At 38.9% G+C, this 9238-nt stretch overlaps 1 protein-coding gene across 2 annotated transcripts in view; it reads left to right on the top strand.

Annotated features, from left to right (window-relative positions):
* Positions 1-996: 996 nt before the first annotated feature.
* The window catches only part of REV1 (REV1 DNA directed polymerase), a gene marked incomplete at its 5' end in the record, with an annotated part of 61194 nt that continues 52952 nt past the window's right edge, over positions 997-9238 (top strand). Inside the window, 2 exons of one of the 2 annotated variants that reach the window (XM_079720778.1) lie at positions 997-1067; positions 2409-2535. In XM_079720778.1, the coding sequence (XP_079576904.1) occupies positions 1017-1067; positions 2409-2535 (178 nt within the window). The remainder of the gene's footprint in view (positions 1068-2408; positions 2536-9238) is intronic. The other variant, XM_079720777.1, reaches the window with a different exon arrangement.

The raw sequence follows: 9238 nt of genomic DNA, 5'->3' as shown, positions 1-9238 counted from the left end.
GTCAGCAAGGAGAAATTATAAATCCTGTATATACTAAGAATAGAAATATTTGAAAGAAAATATCTGCTGATGTGTGTGGATAAAGTGTGGCTATGTTAAGGTGTTATTCAAGAAAATATTTTTTTAAAGCATATCAAAGCCAGTTTATCTTGGATAATGTATCTCCAGTGGTGTATGGTAACCCTTTGATATTAACCTGTATAATTACTAGAAGAAAAATACTTAAATGGAGATCATATTAATTTTGTGAAGAATAATGCAGTCATGTCCCAAGATGTAGCCATTTGGGTTAGAAGAATTTGACTTCACAAGGAATTTCATATAATGCCTGCTTTGATTTATACCTTTCTCACCACTAAGCCAGCTGACACTTGAGATGAGCCATTTTGGTGGTTTCATGGTATAGTTGGTCATGTGTTGCCTTAAGGAGAATGCCAGATTTGCCAATTTATTATTGGTGATAGTCTTTATGCATCATGTCCCCTAGTTGCTTTGATTGACTTCTTTTAGGATTTTTGCATAATAGATGAATTACACTATGACTGTACTCTTAAGTGTGCAGTATGTAATAGCAAAAACAGAATTTAAGAGCCATATTATAGGGTAGTGCATGAAGGAAAATGTTTTCTTAGGTTCCATTAACACTAATTAATGTTAACAAGTAAGCACAGTATGTTAGTTGGATTTGGTGATGTTTTACGTAAGAAGGTGTTAGGATTGATGCCCAGAAATGCATAAAAGTTTTTCCTGTTAAAATTAAAATTTAAAATAGTTATAATTAAAAGCTGATACTTACCCGTAAGGAGTTTTGGGGGGAACAAATTTCACTTGTGAAGCCAGAGAATGATATGCTTTGGAAAAAGGTTCCTCAGTATATTTTGAACTTTTATGAATTGAACATTTGAATTTATTTTAATTTCTCATTTTTCTTGATATTGAAATAAGATATCAATTAGTAGTACCTTTTGTTATGAAATTGATATATTTCTTTTTTCCCCTAATACAGAAGCTCCACCATGAGACGAGGTGGATGGAGGAAGCGAGCTGAGAATGACTGGGAAAAATGGGTGTGTTTTCAAAGAATAAAAATAATTATATTGAACTGTCTAGGTATTTTTCATTCTTCTTTTAGTTTATAATGTGGTTGAAGGCGTTTTCTAAATTGTAAATCACTTTAGACACCAACTCTTTGTGTTTTCACAATGTATTGAAAGCTTAAACTTTGAGAAATTTTGTCCTGAGGAAATAAATGTTCTGGTGCACAGAACTTATTGTATGATAATTTTATTGCAGCATTGCTAATAATACTGAAAAACAGTAAAAACGTAGATATCCAGTAATAGGGGATTATCTCTATACCATGGAACAGTATACACCCATCATTTAGCTGTATATTTCTTAAGCTGGCAAGATGGCCTTAACTAAAAGGGTGTATTATAAAGGACTGTTATTATGTATGATCCTCTTTGTGTAAAACCTCTTGTGTTCTGAGGCACAGAAATAACTTTGAAAGTAAGATCCCAAAATGTTAGCAATGAATGGGATCATAGCTAATTAAAATTTTCTTAAAAAAAATTGACAGCATGTAATATTTGAATAATCAAAAACAATGAAGTCATTTCCATTTTGGAAAAAAATATATACCACTTCTAGACACCTACAGCTTTATTCTAAAGACCTTATTGATAAAGTAAAATTGATAGTCTTAATCGATTAACCTTAATTATTTCGATGTTCAGGAAAGGTGTGGCTGAATTCATAGATTTGTCAAGGTCTTTAGCAAAAATAATAATGTTTTTATATTCTTTTTGAGGTTGGTGTTATGAATATTAGTAGTACTACCAAATAGATTGATTAGATCCAGAATTTAGCCACTGAATCATTTATTGTATTCTTATCTACATGTATGGAAGACTTTACTGGTTTGTCAAACTGCTTCATTTTACTTGAATTTATTAACCTTAAGCTTCCCATACACAGAAGATAGTGCAAGCCAGTCAAAATATATTCTTACGGACCACTTGTCAAATTTTTAATTGATTTAAGCTTTGGTATAACTTTTGCTTGATTTTGCAGATAAGAACAATATTTTGTGGCATTACACTTATTAACCTTGACTTAACCCTTTCCCTCTTTTAGCGGAACTTTTACCATTGTAACAATGTGATAGAATTATTAAACATTGAGTTGACAGAGGGAAAAGTCTCCCTTGACCTGCATGTTTTATTGCCTTGCGTTATGGTTCATGTTTATCATTATACCTTATGTCATCCTTCTACCTTGGTTACTAGCACAGAGTAAGGCCTTTTTATTATTATTTTTTTTAAATATAAATTTCTTTCTAAAAAGGAGAGGGTGGGAAGAAAAATAAAACTTTTGTGATTAGTTTACCTTTTCTTTAATTCTAGGGTGGGTATATGGCTGCCAAGGTCCAGAAATTGGAGCAACAGTTTCGATCAGATGCTGCTATACAGAAGGATGGAGCTTCATCTACAATTTTTAGTGGAGTCGCCATCTATGTTAATGGATATACAGGTTGAGTACTCTTTATTTTTTAGGTACCCCATTTTGGCATGTACTTTTATTAGGATTGGGAGCGATTTGTTTTAAATTCTGTTATTAATTATTTATCTTGTGTATAAAAAAGGTAAAAATAAAACCCTCTGCTTAGATACCCCTCCTTCACGTTTCCTTTCCCTCGTCCTGTGCCTGCCATTGTCTTATTTTAAATTTTATCAAAGCACATAGTTTTTTAAAGTCAAGTGAGGTTTAAAATGAAACATTAGGATCCTCCTGCTTAAACAGTTCATCACACATATGGGGCTTGTAAACCGTGAGCTTCAATAGAGGGGGATCTGGTAGGGCCACTTCATTGGTGAATCTTCAGCTGCCATTATCCAGAGGTCCTTTTGGGCTGGTGGAGGAGGGGGTGGAGTGTGTGTGTCAGATTTCCCAGACTCTTGCCTAGAGAAGGGTGTACAGCCAGCTGCCAGCATCCTGGCCGCCGGGAGGGAAGGAGAGGGCCCGGAACCTCACCGTTCAGGGAACAGAGCGCCATTTAATCCCCCTGCTGTGCTCTTTCCTCCTCTCCATCCCTTCTCCCCTCCTGCTGTGCCTGTTGTCCTCGAGTCCAGTATCCGGAAGGGACAGGATAGTGTTTCACTGTGAGCTGGAGAGGAGTTCTGGAGTTCTGACTCACAGTTTCAGCCGTGAGCTTCCTGTTTTACAACCTGTCCACAAGCCCACTCTTGGAGGTGCCCAGTGCCTGTGTTTTCATGAGTTTCTCTTGGTTTCACTGGCACCAAGCAGTGTCTTCTGGGTCTCCACACAGCCAGCTCATCTTTCAGATCTTATCTTTCTCTGATCTGCCCCGTCAGTTACCACTTGTCTGTTGGCTGTCAGATTTTACTGCCAAAGTTTTCTTTTTATTCTCTTGAGGAGTCCTCTCCTCTTAAGATCATTTTCTTGTGTGTTTTGAGGTGAATGGCTATAAATATTTGTGTTGGTCGGTTAACGTTTTTTCCTCCCCACTTCTCAGTCGGCTGATAGCCGCTCGTGTTTAGGGTCTCCGTTTAGCACTCCCCCTCGGTTGTCTGATTGTCTTGCCGCTGGTGGGGGTGGCTTCTCAAGGTTCTGTGGGGCTCTGGCGCCTTGTATTTATTCACATCTTGGCATTCATTAGATCTTATTGTAGTTGCCTGTTCACTAGACAAGAGCAAGAGCTTCATTTCCACATTTTCATCACCATTGTGTCCTTGGTGCCTCTACAGTGATGGGTATAACCACTCAGGGGCTACTTGTTGATTAAAGTGAAGTTGTAATTTGGCTGACGCAGTTGCCTGGTTGAGTTTTAGCAGGCGTGATTGACAGTTTAGTCTAAGAATGTTATCTCAAAACGAATGGTGGTGCAACTTTGGGAAAATTCACATGCACCTTTTCTACTTAGGCATCTTAGAACGTTCAAGCTCCACAGACCTTCCTGAGATGCATTATAAAAGGTTAAAGATGTTAATAAAAAGAAATAAACATTGCTCGTTACATCAGCAAGTTTTGGAAGTCCCTAGTTTACGAGGGCACCCTTATTTACATAAGAGGAAGAAAAGAAGATTCTTTGTGTGAGGGAGAAAAAAATGAATATTGTAGTAATCATTACCATGGTTGAGAATCTGGAATTCTAATTTACCTTCATCACTCATTTTTATGTGACTGTAAGACATTCTCTCTTTTGGACCTATTGTTATCCCTATCCTTTTCTTTTTTTTTTTTGGTGGTACGCGGGCCTCTCACTGTTGTGGCCTCTCCAGTTGTGGAGCACAGGCTCAGCGGCCATGGCTCACGGGCCCAGCCGCTCCACGACATGTGGGATCTTCCTGGATCGGGGCACGAACCCATGTCCCCTGCATCGGCAGGCGGACTCTCAACCACTGCGCCACCAGGGAAGCCCCTTATCCTTTTCTTTAAGATAGAGATAATATTAATTTTTATTCTTGTTAGGATTACATTATAATTCTTGAAGTAAAGTTCCTTTATGTTGAATTTCATAGGGACATGCAAGTTGTGGTGATACAATTTTTTAGAAAAATTTTCACTTTTAGTGATGACTACTTTTGAAGCTTTATAGATAAAACAGAAGCTAACAGTCTCTGTGATAAATCAGCAAGAAAAGAATAGTGCTTTAGATGCAGTGAGACAAGTAGGGAATACTGTGTTGTTGGTGGTTCTTACTCATGCTCCTCATAGACTTTAACTGATGTTCCAAGTTTTCTTAATTCCTTTAAAGTTCCTAGTTCTGCCATCTGAACTTCTCTTTGGTAACCCACATCCCTTCCAACACAGTTAGCTTTGAACTTGAGTTTAGAGATAAGGTTCCCCCATCTTCTGGCTACTCTGCCTCTGTTAACCCATTCTCTCATCTCTTTTTCTCCCAAGCAGCATCTTTTCCTTTTGAAGATTAATAACTTCTTTGCCTTCCATCTCATTTTTTTAATTAAAACAAATTTTTGACTGTAGAATCACATGCAGAAAAAATAGAGACCATGAACCTTTGCCCAGTTTCCCCCAATGTAACATCTTGTAGAGTGGGGGTCCCCAACTTCCAGGGCCCCAGACTGATACCCGTCTGCAGCCTGTTAGGAACCGGGCCGCACAGCAGGAGGTGAGCGGCCGGTGCGCGAGCGAAGCTTCGTCTGCCACTCCCCATCGCTCGCGTTACCGCCCGGACCACCCCCCAGCCCACCCCTCATGGAAAAACTGTCTTCCACAAAACTGGTCCCTGGTGCCAGAAAGGTTGGGGACCGCTGCTCTAGAAGATGGTGCTGTATCAACCAGGAAACCGACAGTGATACGGTCAAGACACAGAACCTTTTCACACAAGGATCCTTCCTGCCTCCCTTGTGGAGCCACACCGACTCCCCTTCTGTTCTCAGCCTGGCAGCTACTAGTCTGGCCTCCATTCCTGTACTTTTTTCATTTCAAGAATGTTACGTAAATAGAACATACAGTATATAACCTTCTGTGATTGGCTTTTTTACTCAGCATAATACGCTGGAGAGTCATCCAAGTTGTTGTGTGTATCAGTAGTTTTTTCATTTTTATTCCATGGTATGGATGTTCCACACTTGAACCGTTCACCCATTTAAGAACTTCTGGATTATTTCCTCTTTTTGGCTGTGAACACCTGTGTACAGGTTTTTGTGTGAACATAAAGAGTGCAATTGCTGGGTTATATAGTAGTTGCATGTTTCGTTTTTTTCTAAGAAACTGCAAAACTGTTTCCCAGTGACTGTACTATTTACATTCCTGCTAGCAATTTATGAGTGATCCAGTTTCTGTGTCCTTGCTAGAATTTAGTGATTTTTATTTTAAAAATTTAATAGGTATGTAGTAATATCTCTTTGTGGTTTTAATTTGTGTTGTAGTTGCTCCACATCCTCACCAGCATTTTGTACAGACAGGTTGGTTTTTTTGTTTGTTTTAATTTAGGTATTCTAATGCATGTGTAGTGGTGTCTCATGGTGGTTTTAATTTGCATTTGCCTGATGGCTAAAGATGTTGAACATCCTTTCCTGTATTTATTTGCTACCTGTAGATCCTCTTCAGTGAAATGTCTGTACATGTCCTTTGCCTGTTTTCCAATTGGATTGCTTGGTTTTTTACTGTTGAATTTTGAGAGTTCTTTTTATAATTCTAGATACTACTCCTTGTCAGATATGTGGTTTGCAGATATTATCTCCCAGTCTGTGGTTTGTCTTTCACTAGATCCCAAAGATTTTTTCCTATTTTTTCTAAAAATTTTATAAGTTTCTGTTTAATTTTTAAGTTCATGGTCCATTTGAATATTTTTGTTTGTTGTTTGTGGCCTGTGGATATCCACTTGCTAGCACCATTTGTTGAGAAGGCCATTCTTTCTCCATTGGATTACTTTGTACTTTGCTCAAAAATCAGTTGGGGGGCTTCCGTGGTGGCGCAGTGGTTGAGAATCTGCCTGCTAATGCAGGGGACACAGGTTCGAGCCCTGGTCTGGGAAGATCCCATATGCCATGGAGCAACTAGGCCCATGAGCCACAACTACTGAGCCTGCGCGTCTGGAGCCTGTGCTCCACAACAAGAGAGGCCGCGATAGTGAGAGGCCCGCGCACCGCGATGAAGAATGGCCCCCACTTGCCACAACTAGAGAAAGCCCTCTCACAGAAACGAAGACCCAACACAGCCAATAAATAAATAAATAAATAAACAAATGTGGGTTTTTAAAAAAAAAAAAGGTTGGCCCAGTTTTCAAAAAAAAAAAAAATCAGTTGGGCATATTTGGGTGGGTCTGTTTCTGAGTTCCATGTTCTATTCCATTGACATATGTGTCTGTCTTTTCACCGGTACCACATGGTCTTGATTACTGTACCTCTGTACTATATAGTAAGCCATAATACTGGGTACAGTGATCATTGCCATTTTATTCTTCTTTGGAAAGGTTGTTTTAGCTATTTTCTAGGGCCTGTGCTTTTCCACATAAATTTTAGAAGAAGCTTTTCTGTGGCTACAAAATAGATACCTTGCTGAGATTTTGATAGGAATTACATTAATCCTATAGCTCAATTTAGGGAGAATTGACATCTTTACTCTGTTAAGTTTTCCAATCTTTGGACCTTTCATCCCATTTTACTCTATGTGAATTAATTCAACGAATATATTTTGTATGCTGCTTGCGTGTTAGGTACTGTGTTTGAACAGAGATGACAGTGATGGAGAATGTGGATTTTGTGACAAAAACGTCATCTCTGGGTATTAGACATGAACAGAGCCAAGTGGGTGGCAACATAGAAGTAATTGCCTTTGAGGGCTAGAGTGATTACTTCATAGAAGAACTGACTTTTTGAACTGGTCTTGGATAAATAAGGTGTTTTTTAGATGAAAATGGATAAAGGTATTCTCGTCCTAACCCTAACCTCCATTTTCACCTTTATATCCTCTAATTTTGGTCAACAGGATTATTCTGATATTTTAGATTTGTCTTTGTACTTCCTCTTTCCTGTGCTGCTGTTTGTGCTCTTGCTCTGATGAAAAGCTCCTTCCCTCACTTCTGTGAACTGGAGTCATATTCATCCATTGAGACCCAGTTAAATTAGATTTGCCTCTTTCCTTAAACTGGTCCACAGAATATACATTTCATAGCATTATTGCTAGAAACATTTACTTTTGACACCTGAGTTTTGTCTTGTATTGCCAGGTCTTACTTATGTGCTGAGTTTTGGGGAGTCAGAAAGACCGTTGTGTGTGGTGAACCTGGCTGGATGTGGATCAGAGAGAACACTGTGGGGCCTCCATTAGCTCCTCCTCCAGGGCTTCATCCCTGGGAGCTCTGTCAGATGTTGCCTTCTCCAGGAGACTTTCCCTGACCAGCCTTATGTAAAATACATGTATCTTGCCCCCCAGTTGCTTTCTAATCCTTTATCCAGCTTCATTTCTCTTCATAGAATTTATTTGCTCCTAAACTGGTATTTATCTGACTTACTTTCTGTCTGCCCAGTGAGATAAAAGTGCTGTGGAGCACAGCCGAGAGTGCCAGGGCCTAGAAGCCTGCCCGGCACATTGTAAGATTCTCAATAAATATTAGTTGAGCCTACGAATGAATAACAGAGTTCTGTGTTTGTACATCAAACACAAAATGTGTTTGATGTTTGAATGTTAAAATGTGTTCACTCATATGCTAATTCAACTCAGTTTTCTTAAATGGGTAGTTTTTAAATAAAAAATGGGCCACACTCTAGGCTTACTGAATTGTAATCTCTGGGAAATAGGCCCTGGACATGTTTATTTTGGTGAAAGCTCTCCGGGTGAGCTAGTGCTTTTGAAGCTGTAATTGCTCTTCTGTGGAGTTGGATTAGGACAGTGAATATGGAAAGAGGCGTTGAGGTAATTTTCTGCTTTTTTCAGTAGGTGGATAAGAGACCAGGTCTGGTGACTTTGGCACTGCTGAAGTTTGTGGAAAAGCAGGGGAGGCTTGGGTATGATTTGCAAAATGAAACAAGGGGATATACAAGTATAACAGACTTATATCTGAAGTGGTAGGGATTTGTTTGAAAACGTAACCTTAACATTGATAATTTTCTGAGCATGTGAATATGGTGATTTAGGAAAAGAGTCCATTTAATGCTCTAATCTAATTTTTTGAAATGGATACCTTCCAGGAATTATCTGGAAGTATCTCCTCCTGTTTCCTGTGAGACTGATGGTGTGAATCCAGGGATGTAGGAATTTAACCTCCTACATGGGAGAGACTTACTGTATTAATTTCTACCACCCCCTGTAATTTTGCCAGTGTCTGATAGGTATTTGCACCTATTAGGTACTCAAAAATGTGTTCTTCAGGCTTTTGAGACGTTTCTTTGGTTTTTACTCGCTTGAGTGTATGTGGCTTTTAGTTGAATTTTGTTAAGTCTGCTGTACCTAGGGAGGAGAGGGGAAAAGAGAGTAGGCATGGCTACTGGAGAAAGTATTGGCCAGGGGTCAGGAGACAAAGGGGTCTGCACAATAGCCAGGTGATTGTGCACAAGTCATCTAATTTTCCTCTATTTCCTCATCAGTAAACTATGCTAAATTATCTTTCTAATTTATAGGATTGTGAGACTCAAATGAAATAATGAAAGATATTAACTACTGTAAGACCCAAGGAGGTATAAGCAGCCATTGGCTTCTTTCTAGCATGTATGTGACACAGCCAAGATTTAATCAAGTTGTTTGGACA

The sequence above is a fragment of the Hyperoodon ampullatus genome (assembly GCF_949752795.1).
Source record: "Hyperoodon ampullatus genome assembly, chromosome: 15".
NCBI classification, from domain to species: Eukaryota; Metazoa; Chordata; class Mammalia; order Artiodactyla; family Ziphiidae; genus Hyperoodon; species Hyperoodon ampullatus.
Note: the sequence above shows the minus strand (reverse complement) of the source record. Positions and strands in the feature narration are given on the sequence as shown.